At 35.9% G+C, this 23,993-nt stretch overlaps 1 protein-coding gene across 9 annotated transcripts in view; it reads left to right on the top strand.

Moving 5' to 3' along the window:
• The window catches only part of SIAE (sialic acid acetylesterase), a 58,984-nt gene that overhangs the window by 6,959 nt on the left and 28,032 nt on the right, over positions 1 to 23,993 (top strand). For 8 of the 9 annotated variants that reach the window (XM_056794548.1, XM_056794546.1, XM_016433940.2 and 5 more), the window contains one exon: positions 23,200 to 23,375. The exons of the other annotated variant lie outside the window; for it this stretch is intronic. In XM_056794548.1, the coding sequence (XP_056650526.1) occupies positions 23,200 to 23,375 (176 nt within the window). The remainder of the gene's footprint in view (positions 1 to 23,199; positions 23,376 to 23,993) is intronic. 9 annotated transcript variants of the gene reach the window in all.

Raw genomic sequence — 23,993 nt, 5'->3', positions numbered from 1 at the left:
TTCTTTGCCAACATAAAGAGAGCTGCTATACATATTTTTACATATATGGATCCTTTTGAAACTTTTTCTTTGATCTCTTTTGGTAATGGGCCTAGTAGTAATATTGTTGGATTAGAGGATATGCTTTCTGGGATGGCAATATAAATTCCAAACTCCATATTGTAAGATTATAAGAAGTTACAAAGGAGTTTACTATCTGTATTTTAGTGGAAGACATACCCATGCTAGGACATTCTCTATATTGATGAAATGACAAGATTGCACAAAATCCAATCCAATCCAAACCCATGCTTGTCTTACTGAAAATAATTTTTTAATCTTATTGGGATACAATGAATTACTGACAGGATATAGGAATGTCCTATGTAATGTTGAGCAATGACCTTTCATAATAATGTAATTAATATATTTGTAGTCAAAACTTGCTTGTAGTATGCAGGGTCTTTACAATAACTTTTGAAAATGTAATCAAGCTTTATTTTAATGAAGCACTTAATATATATTATCACATTTGATTTTCACAACAATTCCATGATATCCTAAATGTAAATATTGTAATCCTTAATTTATATATGAAGAAACTGAGGCTCAGAGGGCTTAAGTGACTTGGTCAAATTTATACAGCTAGTTGAATATCAAGATCAGGAGCTGAATGCAGGTCTTTAAATCCCAAAATCAGTGTTCTTTTCCTTACCCTGCTGCATAGTATGCCCTTAGTAAAAGTCATTTTAAAAACAAGGGACAAGGTAGTAATTCAAATACAAGAAATGAATGAATATAAAACTCTTAATGATTTAACATTCATTAAAAAAAAACACCTCCCATCTTAGAATGTGTATTTGTTCTAAGGCAGAAGAGCAGTAAGGGCTAGTAAATGACTTGTCCAAGGTTACACAACTAGGAAGTATCTGAGGTCAAATTTGAACCCAGGACCTCTTGCCTCTAGGCTTGGCTTTCAATCCACTAAGCTACTTAGCTGCCCCCTTATCATTATAAGTAATAAGTAGTATTCCATGTCCATGTTAAGTTCTGGCAAAATTTGTATATAATAGTTAAAGTTCTAGTTCATTAGGAATCTAGATAAAATACTATACCACATTGTAATCTGAATTTTCAAAAAAAATCCTATATTTCTGTTTGATAATTCTTTATTATGTTTTTTCAGATTCAGCATGCACAGTGGAGAGGGAATTTGGGGCAAGGTGGCAAAAGAAAGAGAAATGAGGTCAACATTATAAAAGAGGTGCCCCTCCCCTCTTCCTTTATATGCATAGCAGGAAAACAGTTAATATTCTTTGAATTGAATTACACATTTCACTTCTAGCTGTCTTGGCCTCATTTTGGCCTCATTGGACTAGTTGTATTGAGGAGCTGGAGCCACTTCTTCCTTATGGGAAGTGACTTTTTTTTTTAAACATTATTTTATATGGTCATTTCCAAACATTATTCATTGGAAACAATGATCATTTTCTTTTCCTCTCCCTTCCCCCCCCCCCCACCTCTCCCATAGCCAACCGCGATTCCACTGGGAATCACATGTGTTCTTGATTCGAACCCATTTCCATGTTGTTGGTATTTATTTGCATTAGAGTGTTCATTTAGAGTCCCTCCTCAGTCATATCCCCTCCACCCCTGTAGTCAAGCAGTAGTTTTTCATCGGTATTTTTACCCCCATAGTTTATCCTCTGCTTGTGGATAGTGTTTTTTATATCCCTGCAGATTGATCAGGGACATTGCATTGATACTAATGGAGAAGTCCATTATATTCGATTGTACCACAGTGTATCAGTCTCTGTGTACAATGTTTTCCTGGTTCTGCTCCTTTCGCTCTGCATCACTTCCTGGAGGTTGTTCCAGTCTCCATGGAATTCCTCCACTTTATTATTCCTTTTAGCATAATAGTATTCCATCACCAACATATACCACAATTTGTTCAGCCATTCCCCAGTTGAAGGGCATCCCCTCATTTTCCAATTTTTGGCCACCACAAAGAGTGCAGCTATGAATATTCTTGTACAGGTCTTTTTCCTTATTATCTCTTTGGGGGTACAAACCCAGCAGTGCTATGGCTGGATCAAAGAGCAGACAATCTTTTATCACCCTTTGGGCATAGTTCCAAATTGCCCTCCAGAATGGTTGGATCAATTCACAACTCCACCAGCAATGAATTAGTGTCCCTACTTTGCCACATCCCCTCCAGCATTCATTACTTTCTATTGCTGTCATGTTAGCCAATCTGCTAGATGTGAGGTGATACCTCAGAGTTGTTTTGATTTGCATTTCTCTGATTATCAGAGATTTAGAACACTTTTTCATGTGCTTATTAATAGTTTTGATTTCTTTGGCTGAAAACTGCCTATCCATGTCCCTTGCCCATTTATCAATTGGAGAATGGCTTGATTTTTTGTACAATTGATTTAGCTCTTTGTAAATTTGAGTAATTAAACCTTTGTCAGAGGTTTTTATGAAGATTGTTTCCCAATTTGTTGCTTCCCTTCTGATTTTAGTTACATGGGTTTTGTTTGTACAAAACCTTTTTAATTTGATATAGTCAAAATTATTTATTTTACATTTTGTGACTCTAAGTCTTGCTTGGTTTTAAAATCTTTTCCTTCCCAAAGGTCTGAAATGTATACTATTCTGTGTTCACCTAATTTACTTATAGTTTCCTTCTTTATGTTCAAGTCATTCAGCCATTCTGAATTTATCTTGGTGTAGGGTGTGAGGTGTTGCTCCAAACCTAATCTCTCCCATACTGTCTTCCAATTTTCCCAGCAGTTTTTTATCAAATAATGGATTTTTGTCCCAAAAGCTGGGGTCTTTGGGTTTGTCATAAACTGTCTTGCTGAGATCATTTATGCCAAGTCTATTTGACTGATCCTCCTTTCTGTCTCTTAGCCAGTACCAAATTGTTTTGATAACCACTGCTTTATAGTATAGTTTGAGATCTGGGACTGTAAGTCCTCCTTCCTTTGCATTTTTTTTTCATGATTTCCCTGGCTATCCTTGATCTTTTGTTCTTCCAAATGAACTTAGTTATGGTTTTTTCTAATTCAGTAAAGAAGTTTTTTGGTAGTTCAATGGGTATGGCACTAAATAAGTAAATTAATTTGGGTAGGATTGTCATTTTTATTATGCTAGCTCGTCCCACCCATGAGCAAGCAATATTTTTCCAATTGTTTAGATCTAGTTTTAACTGTGTGGAAAGTGTTTTGTAGTTGTGTTCATATAGTTCCTGTGTTTGTCTCCGCAGATAGATTCCTAAGTATTTTATATTGTCTAGGGTATTTAAAATGGCATTTCTCTTTCTAATTCTTGCTGCTGAAATGGGTTAGAGATATATAGAAATGCTGATGACTTATGTGGGTTTATTTTGTATCCTGCAACTTTGCTAAAGTTGTTGATTATTTTGAGTAACTTTTTGGTTGATTCTCTAGGATTCCTTAAGTAAACCATCATATCATCTGCAAAGAGTGATAGCTTGGTCTCCTCATTGCCAATTTTAATACCTTCAATTTGTTTTTCTTCTCTAATTGCTACTGCTAGTGTTTCTAGTACAATGTTAAATAATAGAGGTGATAATGAGCATCCTTGTTTTACTCCTGATCTTATTGGGAAGGCTTTTAGTTTATCCCCATTGCAGATGATGTTTGCTGATGGTTTTAGATATATACGGTTTATTATTTTTAGGAAAGACCCTTCTATTCCTATACTTTCTAGTGTTTTCAATAGGAATGGGTGTTGTATTTTATCAAAGGCTTTTTCTGCATCTATTGAGATAATCATGTGATTTTTGTCAGTTTGCTTGTTAATATGGTCAATTATGTGGATGGTTTTCCTAATATTGAACCATCCTTGCATTCCTGGTATGAATCCTGTCTGTTCATAGTGGATGACCCTTGTGATGACTTGCTGGAGTCTTTTCGCTAGTATTCTATTTAAGATTTTTGCATCTATGCTCATTAAGGAGATTGGTCTGTAGTTTTCTTTCTCTTTTTTTGACCTGCCTGGCTTTGGGATAAGTACCATGTTTGTGTCGTAAAATGAATTTGGTAGAACTCCTTCTTTGTTTATTCTGTCAAATAGTTTGTTTAATATTGGAATTAATTGTTCTTTGAATGTTTGATAGAATTCACTTGTGAATCCATCTGAACCTGGGGATTTTTTCTTAGGGAGTTCTTTGATGACTTGTTCAATTTCTTTTTCTGATATGGGGTTGTTTAGGTGGTTTATTTCTTCTTCTTTTAGTCTATGCAATTTATATTTTTGTAAGTATTCATCCATATCACCTAGATTGCCATATTTGTTGTCATATAATTGGGCATAGTAGTTTTTAATGATTGCCTTAATTTCCTCTTCATTAGAGGTGAGGTCTCCTTTTTCATCTTGGATACTGTCAATTTGGTTTATTTCTTTCCTTTTTTTAATTAGACTGACTAGTAATTTGTCTATTTTATTTGTTTTTTCAAAGTACCAGCTTCTAGTCTTATTTATTAAATCAATGGTTCTTTGACTTTCAATTTTATTAATTTCTCCTTTGAGTTTTAGGATCTCTAATTTAGTCTTCATCTGAGGATTTTTAATTTGTTTGCTTTCTAATTTTTTAATTTGCATGCCCAATTCACTGACCTCTGCCTTTCTTAATTTGTTAATATATATGAACTCAAGGATATAAATTTCCCCCTGAGTACTGCTTTGGCTGCATCCCATAGGTTTTGAAAGGATGTCTCATCATTGTCATTTTCTTCAATGAAGTTATTAATTGTTTCTGCGATTTGTTCTTTAACTAATTGGTTTTGGAGAATTGTATTGTTTAATTTCCAATTAATTTTCGATTTACCTCCATGTTCCCTTACTAATTTTATTTTCATTGCATTGTGATCTGAGAAAGTTGCATTCATTATTTCTGCTCTTTTGCACTTGTTTGCAATGTTTTTATGCCCTAATACATGGTCAGTTTTTGTGAATGTACCATGTGCTGCAGAAATGAAGGTTTATTTCTTTTTGTCCCTATTTATTTTTCTCCACATGTCTATTAACTCTAATTTTTCTAAGATTTCATTCACTTCTCTTACCACTTTCTTATTTATTTTTTGGTTTGATTTATCTAGTTTGGATAGAGGAAGGTTCAGGTCTCTCACTAGTATAGTTTTTCTATCTATGAGTTCCTCTAGTTTCTCCTTTAGAAATTTGGATGCTATGCCATTTGGTGCATACATGTTGAGTACAGGTATTTCTTCACTGTCTATACTGCCTTTTATCAGGATGTAATTACCTTCCCTATCTCTTTTAATTAGATTTATTTTTTACTTTGGCTTTGTTGGATATCATGATTGCGACTCCCTATCTCTTTTAATTAGATTTATTTTTTACTTTGGCTTTGTTGGATATCATGATTGCGACTCCTGCCTTCTTTTTGTCAGTTGATGCCCAATAGATTTGGCTCCACCCTCTTTCACCCTATATGTATCTACCTTCCTCATGTGTGTTTCTTGTAGACAGCATATGGTAGAGTTTTGGATTCTAATCCACTCTGCTATTTGCTTGCGTTTTATAGGTGAGTTCATTCCATTCACATTCAGAGTTATGATTACTAGCTGTGTATTTCCCAGCATTTTGATTTCTGCTCCTGTTTCTGCCTTTTCTTCTTTCACTATTTCTTTCTACACCAGTGTTTGCTTTTAAACAGTCCCCCTTGTTCCCACCCTTATTTTACTTCCCTTTCTGTCCCCCTCCCTTTTTATCCCCCCTTATTTTCCCTGTAGTCTTTCTAAAATTAACCCCCTGCCCCCTCCCTCCCTTGTACTGCTTATCTCCCCACCAGTCCATTTGTTACCCTTCTACTTCCCTATAGGGTGCAAATCAGTTCTTTGTCCCAATGGATTGGATTGTTCTTCTCTCTTTGAGTCAATTTCAGTGCATATAAGACTTGAGTATTTCCTATCTCCAACCTCTTTACCCTTCCAGTGTATTGATGTTCTTCCCTCTCCCACCATGAGCTTCTTTGTGACATATAAATTTACCCCCGTTTGTTTCTTTTCCCATTTCTTTTAATATTAACCTATTTTTAAACTCTAGTTATATATATGTATATACATATATGCATATATGCATGTATTTATGCATGCATATATCTATATACCTATTTATGTCTTGTCCTTTCATCCTATACAGTTTGTCACTGTTCCCTCTAAGTGTACTTCTTTTTGCTGCCCAGGTAATAACAACAGTTTTTAAGAGTTACCAATGACCTCTTTTCTTATAGGGATACATATCATTTTAACTTATTGAGTCTCTTAAAAAATTTTGTTTTGTTTTGTTTTGTTTTTCTTTTTTCCCTCTTTTTAAATTACCTTTTGATGACTCTCTTGAGTTCTGTGCTTGGACATCAGATTTTCTGTTCAGGTCTGGTCTTTTCTTTACGAATTCTTGAAATTCTTCTATTTTGTTGAATGACCATACTTTCCCCTGTAAGAATATAGTCAGTTTTGCTGGGTAGTTGATTCTTGGTTGTAGACCTAGTTCCCTTCCTTTCTGGAATATCATATTCCATGCCTTTCTTTTTTTCAGTGTGGATGCAGCCAGATCCTGAGTTATGTGGTTCCTTGGTAACTGAATGACTTCTTGGCAGCTTGTAATATCTTTTCTTTGGTCTTATAGTTCTTGAATTTGGCTATAACATTCCTGGGTGTTGTCAGTTGGAGATTAAGTACAGGAGGTGATCTGTGGATTCTTTCAATCTCCACTTTTCCCTCTTGTTCTAGGATATCGGGGCAGTTTTCTTTAATAATTTCCTGTAATATAATGTCCAGGCTTTTTCTTTTGTCATGGTCTTCTGATAGACGAATGATTCTTAAGTTGTTTCTCCTGGGATGATTTTCTAAAGCTTCTGTTTTGTGAATGAGATGCTTCATATTTTCCTCAATTTTTTCATTCTTTTGGTTTTGTTTTATAGTGTCCTGCTGCCTTGTGAGGTCACTTGATTCTAGTTGTTGTATTCTGGTTCTTAAAGACTGGATTTCATCCTTAGCTTTTTGGTCATCCTTTTCCTTTTGGTCTGATTTTCTTTGGAGGTCATCTTTCATCCTCTTTGCCTCGTCTTTCATCTCCCTTTTCTCGTCTTTCATCTTCTTTACCTCATCATTCATCTGCTTTGCCTCATCTTTCATCTCCTTTGCCTCATTTTTCAGCTGGTTGATTTTGGCTTTCAAAACACTATTTTATTGTTTTAGTTCAAGTGCCTCTGTTTCCAGATGACTTATCTTAGTTTTTAAGTTCTTTTCCCAATGGTCTTCAGCCTTTCTTAATTGTGTTTTGAATTGCATTGTGAGTTTTTCCAAAGCCTGAATCCAATTTGCTGGGATTTCTGATTTTTCCTTTGCTGATCCCTCCCCCTCTGTTTCATTCCCTCTTTGCTCATTACCTGTGCAGAAGCTGTCTATTGTAATTTCTTTCTTCTTTTTCTGTTGTTTGCTCAAGTTTACCCCTTCTTTGCTCCCTGTATTTGTCTGTGCTCTTGCTCCTCTCATTTTTTTGGTTTTGGGGCTGTCAGTCTTCCCTCTCAGAGCTTTGTCAGATCTCTTGGTACAGTCTCTAAGGGAGGAATCTTAGCTTCCCTGTCCTCTGGAGGCTTTTGATCGGATTAAGTTCAACTGGGTTGGGCTGTATGTGCTCTGAGGCCGAAGACTCCTGGAAGGCTGGGCCGCCCAGGCTCTCTCCAGTTCTCTCCAGCTGCTTCTTTGCTGTCCGCAAGGTTCCCCAGTGCCTTTGCCCACCGCGAGGTTCCTGTTCTTGTCGGAGGCCCTGCATTCTGGGGGGGGGGGGGAGGGGTCCTGACCTCCCTGAGCTCTGAGGAGTCCTGATGCGATTATGTTCAGCTGGATTGGTCTGGATGTGCCCTGAGGCAATGGTGAGACTGGATCCAGATGGAAGGACCCATCCACTGCCCGGTCTCTCCCTGGCTTCCTCCTCGCTGTTCACTCTGGACTCTCCGAGCCTGGTGCCCTGCTGCTCACAAGGTAGACCCTCCAAACCAGTACCTTTGCCTGCCCAGAGGTTCCCGCTGCCGCTGAGGGCTCAGCCCTCTGGGTTGGGGGAGAGGGGTCCTGGGACCTTCCTTCTGCCTTCCCCTTAGACCTGAGTGTTCTTGGATTCCGGCTTTTGGGGGGCGTTTTTGATTTGAGTCCAGAAGGTGGGTTCCCTGCCTCTGTCCTGTTGTTTAGTTTGAATTTCGGTGCCGTAGGGGCATTCAGTTTGTGATCGGTAAGGAAGGGTTTTCAGAGGTCTGAACTCTTACTGCTTCTAAGCCGCCATCCTGGGAAGTGACTTTTAAAGGCTCCTGATGAAATTTTCAAAGGAGTATGGGTTAGGATGTTGAAGTGCAGGAAGAGTTGGCTTTCTTTTAATTAGCTTTTTTTTTTTTTAAATAACCCTTACCTTCTTGGAATCAATACTATGTATTGGTTCCAAGGCAGAAGAGTAGTAAGGGCTAGGCAAAGGGGATTAAGTCACTTGCCCAGGGTTACACAGCTAGGAAGTGTCTGAGGCCAGAATGGAACCCAGGACCTCACATATCTAGGCTTGGCTCTCAATCCACTGAGCCACTCACCTGCCCTCTCTTTATTAGCTTTTGCGCCTCTTCCTTGTAGAAGTTCAAGGGAAAGAGGCACTTATTTATATAGTTCTATAAAAATGCTTTACTGTTTATCTGTCCCACTCTTTTACAGGGCATAATAATTGAGGTACTATTTGGGCCAGAGGAACTAGAGATGCTTTCATGGAGTCATGGAGAAACAAAGAAGATGCTTATTTTTTTTATCCAAATGTATTTTGTTTTCCCAATTACATGTAATAATAATTTTCAGAAATGGTTTCCAAAACTATAGGATACAGATTGTCTGTCTTCCTCCCTCTCTTCCATCTCACCTCTCCAAGATGGTAAGCAATTTGATATGGGTTAGTTTTGGACAAATTGTATCTGAAATAGTCCAGGGTAGTTCCCCTAGATAACTCTGTTGATTTTTTTCTTTGCTTTTTTTTTTCTAGATTACATGTATATACAATTTAAATAATTGCTTTCTGACATTTTTCAATTCATATTTTCTTCCATCCCTTCCCCCCTCCCTAAGATGGCAGGTAATATGATACAGGTATGATACAGGTTGTACATGTGCTCTCATACTATGTATATATATATATATATTTGTCATATTGTGAAAGAAGAAACATATTATTTACACTAGAGAAAAATTCATGGAGGAAATGAAGTGAAGAATAGTATACTTCAATCTGCATTCAGACACCATCAGTTCCTTCTGTAACAGTGGATAGCCTTTTTTGTTATGAGTCCCTTGGAGTTGTCCTGATCTTTGTATTGCTGATAATAAAAGTCATTCACAGTTACTCGATCATACATTATTGCTGTTATTGTGTACAATGTTCTCCTGGTTTACTCTACTTTATATACATCTTCCCAGGTTTTTTTTTTTCTTTTTGGTGATCATCTTGTTCATCATTTCTTATGGCACAATAGTATTCCATTGCAATCATACATCACAAGTTATTTAGCTATTCCCTAATTGATGGACATTTCATCAGTTTATAATTCTTTGCCACTACAAAAAGAACTGTCATAAATATTTTTGCACAAGTAGGTCCTTTTCCCCTATCTTTAATCTTTTTGGGATACAGACATAGTAGTGATATTTCTGGGTCAAAGGCTATGCACAGGGGCTGGCAGGAGAGCCAGGCCTGAAAGCAGGAGGTCTTGGGTTCAAATCTAATTTGAGACACTTCCCGGCTGGGTGAACTTGGATAAGTCACCTAATCCTAATTGCTAAGCCTTTACCTCTCTTTTGCCTTTGAACCAATACTTAGTATTGATTCTAAGTCAGAAAGTAAGGATTTATTTTTAAAATTTTATTATTATTTTCCAGATTACATGTTGATATAATTTTTAATACTTATTTTCTGAAATTTTATGTTCTTTCCCTCCCTTTCCCCTTCCCCTCTCCAAAGTCAGGTAATATGATATAGATTATAGATAAGTTATAATGCAGTACATATTTCCATGTCTTTCAAATTATGAAAAAAGACACATATTGCTTACATGAGAAAAATTCATGGAGAAAATAAAGTGAAGAATGGTGGGCTTCAGTCTGTATTCAGATTTGTCTGTTCTTTTTGTGGCACGGATGTCTTTTTTGTAATGAGTTCCTTGCCAACTGGCGTCCCATGCCCCATGTGCCACAAACTCTGCGCCTGAGCCTTTGGACTTCAAAGCCACATGAGGGTACATCAATAGATGATAATGCACAAAGACAATTGTCATTCTCAGTAACCGAGAGACTACCACTACTACTACTACCCTTGCCTTGTTGATAATGGTTAAGTTATTCACAGTTGATCATCCTACATTATTGTTGTTACTATGTACAACATTTTCATAGTTCTGCTCACATCACTTTGCATCACTTCATTTAAGTCCAGGTTTTTTTTTGTAGTCATCTTATTTGTCATTTCTTATGGCACAGTAGTATCCCATTACAGTCATATACCACAACTTGTTCACCTATTCCCCAATTGATGGAGATTAGTTTCTAGTTCTTTGCCACCACAAAAGGAGCTGCTATAAATATTTTTTTACAGCTTGGTCCATTTCCCCTATCTTTGATCTTTGGGGATACAGACCTTGTGGTGGTATTGCTGGGCCAAAGGGTATGTATGCACAGTTTTATGACCCTTTGGGCTTGGTTCCATATTGCACTCCAAAATATTTGTATCACTTCACAGTTCCACCAACAGTAGATTCATGTCTCAATTTTCCCAGAGCCCCCCAACATTTATTATTTTCATTTTTGATCATTTTAGCCAGTCTGATAGATATGAGACAGTTCCTGAGAGTTGCTTTAATTTACATTTCTCTAATTAATCATTATTTGGAGCATTTTTTCATACAACTAAAGGTAGTTTTAATTTCTTCATTTGAGATAGCATGTTTTTGTCAAGTCTTCTGGAGTCATGGTTGGTTGTTGCACTGATAAGAATTCCTAATTATTTTTGAAATAAAATTATTTGCCTTTATCATATTGCTGTTCTTCTAGTCCTGTTCACTTGACTCTGCATCAGTTCATACAATTCTTCCAAGGTTTCTCAGAAACCATTTGCTTAATAATTTCTTATAATAATAGTTTTACATCATATTTATATACCATAATTTGTTTATTCCCTAATTTTTTTGAATTAATATATCTCAAACTTCCCTTCTTTGTAATTCCCCTTCTGTTTCTTTGTTGAAGGAAATGTTATTTCTGTACTTCTGTGTGGAATGTGTGGGTGTGTGTATATATATGTGTATACATATATACTCATATATATATATGTGTGTATTGTAAAGAATACATTCAGATGAAAATGAGATTGAAGTGTCAGTAGCTCTCCTTATCCTTTCCTCATTTGTATAGTGGTCTGCTTGCACACCTTAATTATGTGAGGTAATTTTCCTTAGTTTTCACTTCCCTCCCTCCTTCCCTCCTCTAGTATATTCTTCTTTTCCTCTCATTCTATTCTTTTCTCAAGATCCTCAATAATAACAGAAACCAAGTCTTGTCTAATTAATTTCCTGATGATGATAGCGCTCAGAGGAGGAACATGTATCATCTCCCTATATTTGAATAGATGCAATTTATCCCTGTATCATTGTTCATTTATGCTTATTTTTATTTTTCTTTTAATTCCTATGTTTGAACTTTAGAGTTAATATACAACTCTGGTCTTTTTGACAGGAGTCAAAAAAGAAGCCCTGTTTCATTAAAGGTTCATTTTTTTATCCTATAGCATTATACTAAGTTTTATTTGGTAAGTTGTTTTTGGCTGTAAGTCCATACCACCCCTTGCTTTTTGAAATATTGTATTAAAAATTCTCTGTTCCAGAATAGTGGTAGCCGGTAAATCATGTATTATCTTATTACTTGAATTCTTTCTTTCTGGCCGCTAGTCATTTTTCTTTAATTTGGAAATTCTAGATTTTTATTATAATGTTTCTAGGAATTTTCATATGGGATTTCTTTCAGAAGGTGGTTTCTTTCTATTTCTACTTACCTCTCTGGTTCTCAATAAAAGTCCTGGGAAGTTTTTGTTTTGCTTTGTTTTTAATTTCTTGAAATGTTATATATAGGCTCCTTTTATAGTCACAGCATTCAGGAAGTCTCTTGGTTTCTTTTAAAATATATTTTATTGTTTTCAATTACACGTAGAAACTATTTTTGACAATTGTTTTCTGACATTTTGTGATTCTGATTCTCTTCCCTTCTTTCCCCTTCCTAGAAGCAGTAAATAGGTTATATCAGTGTTTTCATGAAGTATATATATATATATATATATATATATATATATATATATATATTTCCATATTCCCCATGTTGTGACTAAAGACACATATCACATATATAATAAAAACTCATGAAGAAAGTAAAGTGAATAGCTGCATGCCTTGATCTGCAATCAGATTCCGACCATTCCTTCTTTGACCATGGATATAATTTTTTTTTTTATCATGAGTTCCTTAGGGTTATCTTAGAACCTTGTTTTGCTGATAATAGTTTAGTACTTCACAGTTGCTCATTGTATAATATTTCTGTTATGGTAGACACTATTCCAATGGTGCTACTCACTTCAATTTCTATCACTTCATATAAGTCTTTCCAGGTTTTTCCTGAACTTATCCTGTTCATAATTTCTTATGGTGTAATAGTTTTTCATTACACCCATAAACCAATTGTTTAGGTCTGACTCTTTGTGAAAAGCATCTTGTAATTGTCTTCCTATAGTTGCTGGGTTTGTTTTGGTAAGTGTGTTGCTTAGGTATTTTATATTGTGTATAGTTATTTTAAATGGAGTTGCCTTTTCTAACTCTTGTTGTTGAACTTTATTGGTGGTAAATAGAAATGCTGATTTATGTGGGTTTATTTTGTATCCTATAATTTTGCTAAAGTTATTAATTATTTAGATTAGTTTTTTGATTGATTCTCCAGAGTTCTCCATGTATACCATCATATTATCTGTGTAATAGTTTAATTTCCTCATTGCCTATTCCAGTTACTTCAATTTCTTTTTCTGCTCTTATTGCTATAGCTAATGTTTCTAGTTTAATATTAAATAGTAGTGGTGATAATGGGCATCTTGCATCAACCCTGATCTCATTGGGAAAGTTTCTAGTGTATTTCCTTTCATTACAGATAATGCTTGCAGATGGCTTTAGATAGATGCCCTTTTTCATTTTAAGGAAAGCTTTTTTAATTCGTGTTTTCTAATGCTTTTATTGGGAATGAGTGTTGTATTTTGTCAAAGGCTTTTTCTGCCTCCATTAAGAAAATCATATGGTTTCTGTTGATATGGTCAGTTATGCTGATGGTTTTCCTAATATCAAACCATCTCTTCATTTCTAGTATAAAAAACCCACATGGTCATGCTGTATGATCCTTGTGATATAATGCTTTAATCTCCTTGTTAGTATTTTATTTAAAATTTGTGCATCAATATTAATTAGAGAGATTGGTCTGTGATTTTATTTCTCTGTTTTAGCTCTTCTTGGTTTAGGTGTCAATACCATGTTTGTGTTATAAAAGGAATTTGGAAGAATTACTTCTTCCCCTGCTTTTCCAAATAGTCTATTTAGTATTGGGGTTAATTGTTCTTTGAATGTTTGGTAGAATTCACTTGTGAATCCATCTGACCCTGGGGTCTTATTCTTATGAAATTCTTTGATGGCTTGTTCAATTTCTTTTTCTGTGATGGTGTTCTTAAAGTATTCTATTTCCTCTTTTGTTAATCTGGTCAGTTTATATTTTTATAAATATTAATCTATTTCACTTAGAATGCCAGATTTATTAACATAGAGGGCAAAATAACTCAATAATTGCTTTAATTTCTTTATAATTTGTGATTACACTTTTTCATTTTTGATACTGGAAATTTGGTTTTCTTCTTTCCTTTTATAAACATCAAATTATCCTTTGGTCTTTTCATTTTATTTTTTCATAAAATAAGATCCTTGTATTTTTTAAATTAGTTCAATAGTTTTCTTACTTTCAATTTTATTCATCACTTCCTTGATTTCCAGGATTTCTAATTTAATGTTTAATTGTAGGTTTTAAGTTTGTTATTTTTCTAGCTTTTTTGTCATATACCCCGTTCATTGATCTGCTTTCTCTATTTTTTTTTTTTATGTAAGCATCTAGAGATATAAATTCCCACATAAGTACAGCTTTGACTGCATCCTATAAATTTTGGTACATTGTCTTCTTGTCATTTTCTTTAATGAACTTGTTTCTGTGATTTGTTCTTTGGTCTATTCATTCTTTAGGATAAGGTTATGTAGAATTAATTTTTAGTCTTTCTGCTGCCCTTTGTCAAATGTAATTTTTATTGCATTATGGTCTGAAAAGGATTCATTTAATATTTCTGCTTTTCTACATTTGGTTGTGAGGTTTTTGTGTTTTATTATGTGGTCCGTTTTTATGAAGATGCTTTGTATTGCTGAGAGAAAGGTATATTTCCATTTTGTTCCCATTCAGTTTTCTCCAGAGGTCTAGCTATCAAACTTTTCTGAAGTTCTATTTACCTCTTTGAGTTCTGTCTTATTTATTTTTTTGATTGGATTTATTTCTTTCTGAGAGGAAAAGGTTGAGGTTCTCCACTAGTAATGTTTTATTATCTACTTCCTTTGGTAATTTATGCAATTTTTCTTTTAGAAATTTGGATGCTATGCCATTTGGTTCATATATATATATATGTGTGTGTGTGTATGTATATATATGTTGTTTCATTGTCTACTGTTCTACTGTGCCTTTTATTACGTTGTAATTTCTTTCCCTATCCCTTTTTATTAGATCAGTTTTTACTTTTGTTTTGTCTGAGATCATGATTGCTACCACTGCTTTTTTAACTTTAGCTGAGGCATAGTAGATTCTGTTCTAGCCCCTTATTTTTTCTCTGTGGGCCTTCCTATTTAAGATGTGTTTCTTGTAGATAGCATATTGTGGGATTCTGCTCTGATATCCTTTTATGTTTTATGAGTCAGTTTATCCATACACAGTTATGATTACTAGATGGTGGAATAGTTTGGAAATCTGGAACCACCCTGAGAATCCTCTCAAATCAACCTTAAAATAGTGCCTCAAAACAAATACTGGAGTCATAGAAACTGAACCAACAAGGGGATAGAGTGAAGTAACTCTCCTGCATAAAACAACTTGAAAATGAGGCAGAGAGGGTCTACTTCAAAGGGTGAAGAGGAGAAGTGGAAGCAAAACATTTGCACAGAAGAGTGCTAGCTGCTCGCCTCCTCCAACCTGGGCACAAGCCAGCTTTGAGACTTTAGGACCCTGATTAAGCCAACAGCAGAGCACCTCACACTGGATACTTGAAGTCTCAAGTTCTTGCACAAGGCTCCAGTAAGGCCCCCAAGTCTGTGGGGCTTGGTCCATTCAAGTCTAAGATGAAACCTATAGCCCCATGCAAAATAGCTCAAAGTTCTCTGAGCCTTGTAAGTCCCTAGAAGAGTTTGAATCAGAAGCTTCTAGAGCTCTCAGCCTATAGACCTCATACCACTGTGGAAGAACTGAAAGTTCCAGGAAACCAGAACTAGAGCCAAGGTAACAGCAAGGAAAAACTGAAGTTTAAGAGTGTGCATCCTCTACTCTGAAAACAGAATTCACCTTTAAGGTGAAGTACAAATTTTAAAAAAAGGTCTGGGGAAATGAGCAAATAGCAAAAGAAACACCTAACCATTGAAAATGTTTTTGGAGACAAAGCAAAGCAAGGCCAACTCAGTAGTGAAATAGTGGATTGAAATAGTGGGATACACTGAGGTGTGTGGGTGACACCTCACTCCCCTTTTAGTGCAGTTAAGCAGTCTGTGCCACTGGGCCAGCTACAACAAAGTCTTCTAAGCAGTTGTAAAAATCTAACAGGTTTATTGATAAATAAGAGGTAGAGAAGGAGGATTTAGGATTGAGGATGCCCTAATCACTAATTCTCTTACTTCCCACTTCCCTCTAAGTCCACCATGAGATGGACGCTTTTGTTTCTTGAGGCTCACTACAAACCCTTCCTGTTTCTCTCTTCTTCCTGACACAATAAATCCTCCCTAGTTGTTTTTCAGGATGTGACAGGTCTCAGGATGAAAAGGATGAATTCTGGATGTTAGAGTTCAACTCAGCTGGGCCGGGTCTGAGGTTGACCCTCAGCCCTCACACCAACAACTACCTGTAGGCCAGGTTTTTTTTTTTTTTCGTTAGGGTTGAGAGTCAGTAGGATCTTCTTCAGGATGGTTTCTTCTGATGAGGAAAGGTACTCCCAGAGAAATCAAAAGATTTCCCTTCTCTCACTCACAGGCTGGTAGAAACAGGATCAGCAGAGATAAGCTCCTTCCTTTCCCAGCTCCAAGACAGGAAGAACACCATTGGTAGCTGCACCTTCAAAATCTCTCCTTCCACATTCCAGAATCTCCTGTCTTTGAGTTCCTAGTATGTGGTCATGCTAGCCTCTTCAAACCAACTTCTAACCACACTTAAATTCATTTATATTTCTGTAATTTCTACCATAACAGTAGGGACAATGAGATCAAGGTGGCCACATATAAGAACTTCAACAAAAAATGGGAATTGTCTCAGGAGCTGGAAGAGCTCAAAAAGGAATTCAAAAATCAAATGAGAGGAACAAGAAAAATAGGGAAAAGAAATGAAAATAACACACAAAAATCATAGTTATTACTAATTGTTTCTTTTCATCTTATTTTCCTCATTTGCCCTTTTCTCTTTTACTCTTTCTCTTCTCAAAGATGCTTGTTTTCAACAACTACCTTTCCTCTTTTGTTTGTCCATCACCCTCTCCCCTATTCCCCATTTCCTCCTACTTTTCTATAAAGTAAGCTAGGTTTCCTTAACCAACTGTGTGTGGGTGTTCTTTCCACTTTGAGCTAATTCCAGTGAGAGCAAAGTTCAAGCAGAGCCTGCTGCCTCACCTCATCTTGTCCTCCATTGTATTGTCTTTTACAAGCCTCTTCATGACTCATTTTTTGAATGTGGATTTCAGATATTCCAGTGATTCTTAAGTTAGTCATTTTTCCAGTGAGGTATTTTAGATTTTCTTCAATTTTTTCATTCTATTGATGATTTTTGTCTTATTTTCTCATGATACCTTATGGATTTGTTAGCTTCTATTTATCCAATTCTAATTTTTCAGGAGTTATCTTTGTGTTTCCTTTTTCATTTGGCAAATCTTGCTCTTTAAAGAGTGGTTCTCTTCAATGTTTCTCCTCCTCCTCCATATTTATGTAGATCATTCTAATAAAAGATTTCTTATAGTTAAGATAGGCATATAGGTCAATGTTTATATTCTCTTGATTACTATTTTTAAAAGCAGGAATATTGACTAAATTTGGTTTTCTTGACTTCATATTTTAAATACTTTAAGAATGAACCCTCAGTACCTTCAAAATTGGGTCACCCCTAGTACATATTGCTGTTTATACTTGGTCTTATCAAACTATATTTCCTGCATTGTTTTTCTTAGTGGTCTCACATTTTTATGTAGCACCTCAGAAACTGAAACACTGACTCCAAATTAAGTAGTTTCACTGTGATTCATAAAGTAAGTGAATCATTATAAATATATTGATATTTTCCTGAACTATAGTCTTTAATCTCAAGTAGGAGGTGAAGTGAATAGAATGCTTGACTTGGAGTCAGGAAGACCAGAGTTCAAATCCTGACATAGACATTAGCTGTGTTACCTTGGGGAAATCATTTAACTTTCCTTTCATTCAGTTTTTCTTTATTAAACGTTGGTAGTGGGGTAGAGTGGATAGCATTTAAGGTTTTTGTGAGGCTAAAATGAGATAACATTTGTATACCTTAAAGTGCTATTTTATAAATGCTCACCATTATTATCAGTTTGCCTACAGTACATTTCATCTGGATGTCTCATCTCAAAATCAGCATGTTGAAAAAATAGAACTTAGTATTTTTCCTCTCAGACCAACTCTTCTTCTGAATTTTCCTGTTACTCTCAAGGGTACCACCATCTTTATAGTTTCCTAGATTTGCAACCTAGGTATCATTTTCAACTCTTCATCTCATAGATAATTAGTTGCCAAGTCTTGTTTCTGTTCCTGTATTATCACTTCTATATATCACCTCTTTTCTATTCATAGAGCCACCACTCTAGTTTAGGCCCTTCTTGTCTCGTGCTTGTCATATTGTAATAATATTAAATTCCTTTTTGTCTCAAGTTCCTTTCCACTTTAATCTCCTCTCAACATAGTTGCCAAGGTGGTTTTCCCCAAATGTAGGTATTAATGTGTCGTCTTCTACTCAAAAAATTCTAGTGACTGTTGCTGCTAGGATTAGCTATGAATTTCAAACTTAGTTTGGCATTTGAAGCTCTTCAAAACTAACCAAAACCTAGCTATCCAACTTTATTAAGACCATTTAACAGTACAGTCATCAGACTGATCTCCTTGTAATGACTTACTCATATGATCCCTGATTTTCCATTTTTGTGCCTTTGCACTGGCTTTTCTCATGGCTAGAATGCTGTCTCTTTCTCCTTTCATATCTTAGAATCTCTGGTTTCCTTCAAGACTCAGCTTAAGTGCCTCTTTCTGCATTAAGGCCTCTCGTAGTCTCCCCAGTACCTAGTGTTCCCTTTTGTTTTTTGTATACCTGTATATGTGCATGTTGTCTCTATAGATTATAAGCTTCTTGATTTTATTTTTGTTTTTGTATCTGTCAGGTTTAGCTCAGTGCCTATCATATAATAAGAGCTTAATTAAAACTTTCTGACCACCTCTCTGCCATGCTGTTTCCACTTCTCTCTGCTTGGACCATTATCATCTATCCTGTCCTTGTCAGAATATTGGAACCTGCCCCTGCAACCACTTGTCTTGATAGGCTAGCTTTGGTCTTATCTTGTCCAAATTTAGGCCTCAACAGCACTTCCTGGATATCTTTATCACATGCTCTCTCTGCTCTTCTCTACTTAGACCATAACTTCTACTCCCTCCCTACCAGAAAATTGGATCCTGCCCTTGGGACACTCCCCTCCCTCTTTTCTTACTCCCTTTTGTGGGTGGTTTTCCTTCATTGGAGTGTAGCCTTTTTGAGTGCAGGGACTAGCTTGCTTGCTTACATTTATGTACTTTGCACTTATCACAGGACCTGGCACACAGTAAACACTTAATGCTCTATTGTTTTATCTATCTAATAAATACTTGTTGATTTATTCACAGATGTATTTCATTTCTTATCTGTTGTCCTTCCAGGTTTATCTTTAAATACTCTTGGGGTGATCTGGCTTAATCAGACTTTACACCAAGCTTCTTGTTAACATTTTATTCTTTATTCTTGTTTTTATATGAGTTGATATTTCTCATATTTTCCTCCATCCTCCTGAGTAAATGAGGAGACCGTTTTATAAATGAGTCTCTTAGACATAAATGGTAAAATTGGAGGAGTATATATTTATATATGTATATATATATCATCACATAAGTAATATTTTTGTGCATGAGTGTGTCTGTCTCTATGCAGTTCCTTGTAGGATACAAATGGACTTTCTTTCTTGGACTCCTCCAAAAGAAAGAAGCATAAAGCCATCTTCAAGTGATTGGGGTGTTAGGAGCTGTCATATGTTACAACGAATAAGTGGTAGTCTTGTTAGAACTTAGAGTAGAAGAATTCTTCCAGCTGTTTTAAAAAAATCTTCTCTTAGAAGAGCTATTGATTTAAAGTTATAGTAGAAATTGCAGCTTTGTATTAGTAATGCTGAATTTTGGCATCAGAGCTTTTGACATACATTCTCAGAGTTCTTGCCACTAAACCAATTTGCATCTGGTTAATGCCTAAATTCTGTGGTGGGGGTGGGGGCAGCTGTGGGATTGGGGCAGAATGAGATAAAAGATAGGTTTTTTTCTACATCCAAGCTGACATAGAAGTAGAAAAGGGGAATGTTGTAGAAAATATAATTTTATTCTTCTTGGATGCCTGAGAGCTCTACTGTGGATTTGGCACAAATGAACCTAAAATGATAATAATACCCATCTGATATGAATGGGAAAAAGGAAAAACAAGATAATGTTGTATAACTAGTTTTTAAAAGATATATTTCCACTGAATATTCTTTATTCATTTTTTTCAACTGCTGATAAGGAAGAATAATTAGGGAAAATGTTTATGAGAACAGAAATAGAAGAGAGTTCCCTGAAGTTTAAATTTTTGCCACCGGTTAAAATATTAATAGTATATTATCATAAAGTACATACCTCAGTATTCAAAGTGTAAAAATCTTAGCCTATTCAAGTGTCACCCTTAGCACACTCAGGGCTAAAGTATCATTCCGTTGTTTACTTTGCTTCCCCATTACTTAACTATCCTTTTTTTCTTTAAATCCTTACCTTCTGTCTTAGAATTAATAACTTGTATTGGTTCTGTAACGATGGGGTGTAGGAAAAAGAACCTTTGGGGATGAATGGAATATTGGGGATGAATGGAATATTGAGGATCAACAGTTGCATGAGGCAATAACAACAGTTGGGGACTAAATAAGCACTTGTGGGAAAGTCTCCTGAGGAGCAGGGTCTTGAGGGTGGAGACACAAAAGGGAGTGGAAGGAGGAGCTGTTTCTTTACCTATTCTTAATGAAGAAGAGCAGTAAGGGTTAGGCAATGGAGGTTGAGTGACTTGCATAGGGTCACACAGCTAGGAAGTATTTGAGTCCAGATTTGAGACTAGAACCTCTGGTCTCTAGGCCTTGGTCTCTAGGCCTGACTCTTTAGGCCCAACTCTCCAGGCCTGAGCCACCTCACTGCCCCCATTACTTAGTTATCTTGGTAATGGGTAGATGTTTTTTTTTTTGGGGGGGAAGTGGGGATTTTATAACAATAACTAGCATTTACATATCACTTTATGGCTTGCAAAGTGCTTTACAAATAACTGATTTTATCCTCACAACAACCTTGGCAGGTATTAGTATCCCCATTTTACAGATGATGAAATGGAGGCAGAGAGGTTAAATGACTTGTCCAGAGTCAAAAAAGCTTTTAAGTGTTTAAGGCAGGATTTGAAATCAGGTATCTTTAAAACAGGTCTAGTGCTCTAGTCACTTTACCACTTTTTAGGTAGGAGAAATGACTAGAGAAGGCTGTAAAAATGAAAATAGAATACAGTGGGCAGACCTGTTTTGTATTTTGGATGATTTAGAAGGATTCCTTGAGAATAGATGTCTACCTTGAGAGGTGGTAGTTAAGTTTAATGTCTGGTTTAAACACAGCCCAGTTCTGTTTAGGTTGCTCAGGCCAGAGATATATGTAGCCTCAGACATATGATGAGGTGATTTATCTCTTTTTGTTCAAATATCTCCATTTTCCTCACTGTTTCCTTTCCCTGTTGCTCTATTGGGGAGCAAATATAGATGTTTTAATTAAGGGTGATCACATCACTGTAACCAATTACTGCTTAGGTCAGGATTGTATTTCTCCCTATCATCGGTGTAGGCATCCTGGAAAAACCTTGGGAAAGACTAGTCAGGACAGATTGGGTGTCTGCCTGCCCAGAAGTGTAAGCCATACGGAGCACATAGCACCTGTGTCACACAGTCTGTACTGGCTGCCCACTGTTTCCAAAACAGTGATTTTTGTACTTTAGGTGCATTGCATATTTAGTAAGCTAATGTCTGATTATTTTGACAATAAAATAATAACAGTCAGTTGACTCTGGATCTTCTAAGTGAACCTCTGTGGTCTGGGGCTATCTAGGCCTTCAGGTCTCCCTCTTTCAAAGGGAAACAATACCCAGTTTTCTCTGTCTCTACCTCAGATTTGGTAGAGATGTTCCCCCTGCAGTGGTGAAATACATCTCTTTTGTCTTAAGTGTTCATTGAAACTACATCATTCTGTCCTCTTAGCAACCTGCCCATGAGAATGTTATATAGCTTTAATACAATACTATTTACATGTATGTCCCTTTTAATAAGTTTTTCTCTCATGACCTTGAATTTTGACTTTTCTATATGAGTACACAATAATTAGGTTTTTTCCTTCTGTATTTTGCAAAGAAAATTAAAGTTTTCATTTCTCATTTTTTTCTTTATTTTCCCTTTATCTTCCTGTGCTGCCAACTTCCTTCCCATTATTTGGTGCTCCCAGACTCTTTTATTATTCATTGTAGGAGTGCTTTATTGAAATTGCTGAGAAAATTAAAGAGTACATTCCAAAGAATAAGTTGAGAATTTCTGGATTCGGTACTTAGACTCTTTTTTTTACTCATTGTGGCTTAAGACTACAGTCCTATAAGTGTCTATGGAAAAACTTGAGCAGACATTTAAATCTGGTTAATATTGTTTATAAGTAGGTTATCTAGGTAGGTTTAAATATTCCTTTCTACTTTGTTTTTCTGTGTATTTGTCCATCTGGTAGAAGAGTGGGAAGGAAAAAGAGAGAAGAAAGTCTTTTCTAATACTTCTCATTGCTAGCATATCTACTAGAATTTAGATTTTTGCGTAAAAAACTCTCCAAACTATTTTGTCTGTTTTTGGTAGGATAGTACCAGTATAAAGCACACATATATACCCACAGAGAACTGGCCATTACACCTGGAGAGCTGGTTTTGTTTTTGTCATTCTAGATCTTTCAGCTAGTTTGTTTATCCACAAAATGGGGATAGTAATGTCTCTGGTCTAGCTTACAAGGGTGGCTAGAAGGATCAAATGAAAGGATGTGAAATCTTTCTATAACCTGTAAAGCTCTAAAAATGTAGGATTATTTAGCTTGTGCTTTTGTTATCACTTTGGTTATAGGTTAGCCCAATTCACAGATCTCATTGTGGCCTTAGTTTTTTGTCTTGGGCTCCCATTTTTTCATGGAATATTTGACAGTGCTGAGAGGGAGGATGGATAAGTAAGTACAGAGCAAGAATTGCCTTATTTTTTTTAATTCCCTGAGACAGGTGGGCAGAACCTTTGATGTTCCTTTTTTCCCATCTGTTGGTCAAAATGTAGATTACTCTCTTTCCAGGTTTCAACTAAATAGTAGACAGAGACTTGGGAATAACACATGAGTACCTAAAGCCTAGGGTTGAATTTTAGTTTTGTTTAAATTGATTTGAGATTGATCAGATCCTTGGGGTCTTGCTAATGTTTCAGAACAATCTGAGACCTGGATCGTGGTACTGGATCCTATGAAGCCTGGTGGGCCTTATAATATGACGGCAGAGCACATCACCAAAAAGAAGATATTTAGCCAGACAGTATATGATGTCTTATTTGGAGATATTTGGCTCTGCAGTGGGCAAAGTAACATGGAGATGACAGTTTCTCAGGTAACTTCTAGATACATATCAATGTCTTACAAATCCTTCACATTGCCCCTTGGGCAAAAGATAACCAGCAAAAAAGAATGGTTGGAGAGTATAAAAAGGAAGAGGAGGGTTTGGAGACTTAAATGAATTTAATTTTGAATTTCTTTTCCCTTATATTTTATTCTATGAGTCCTAGTTATTTATTAAAGTTATTCTAAAAAACAAGTTGAATTTTGAAAGAAAAGTACTAGATTAATCCATAGATATATATGGAGACTTAATGAGAAAAGAGCATAATAATATTGCAAAGCACTCTTAATTTTTTTTTAATTTTTTTAATTTTATATTTTATTTGATCATTTCCAAGCATTATTCATTAAAGACATAGATCATTTTCTTTTCCTCCCCCCCACCCCCCATAACCGACACGTAAATCCACTGGGCATTACATGTTTTCTTGATTTGAACACATTGCTATGTTGATAATATTTGCATTAGAGTGTTCATTTAGAGTCTCTCCTCTGTCATGTCCTCTCAACTGCTGTATTCAGGCAGCTGCTTTTCCTCGGTGTTTCTACTCCCATAGTTTATCCTTTGCTTATGAATAGTGTTTTTTTCTCCTAGATCCTTGCAGATTGT

Source organism: Monodelphis domestica, chromosome 4 (assembly GCF_027887165.1).
Source record: "Monodelphis domestica isolate mMonDom1 chromosome 4, mMonDom1.pri, whole genome shotgun sequence".
In the NCBI taxonomy this organism is placed as follows: Eukaryota; Metazoa; Chordata; class Mammalia; order Didelphimorphia; family Didelphidae; genus Monodelphis; species Monodelphis domestica.
Note: the sequence above shows the minus strand (reverse complement) of the source record. Positions and strands in the feature narration are given on the sequence as shown.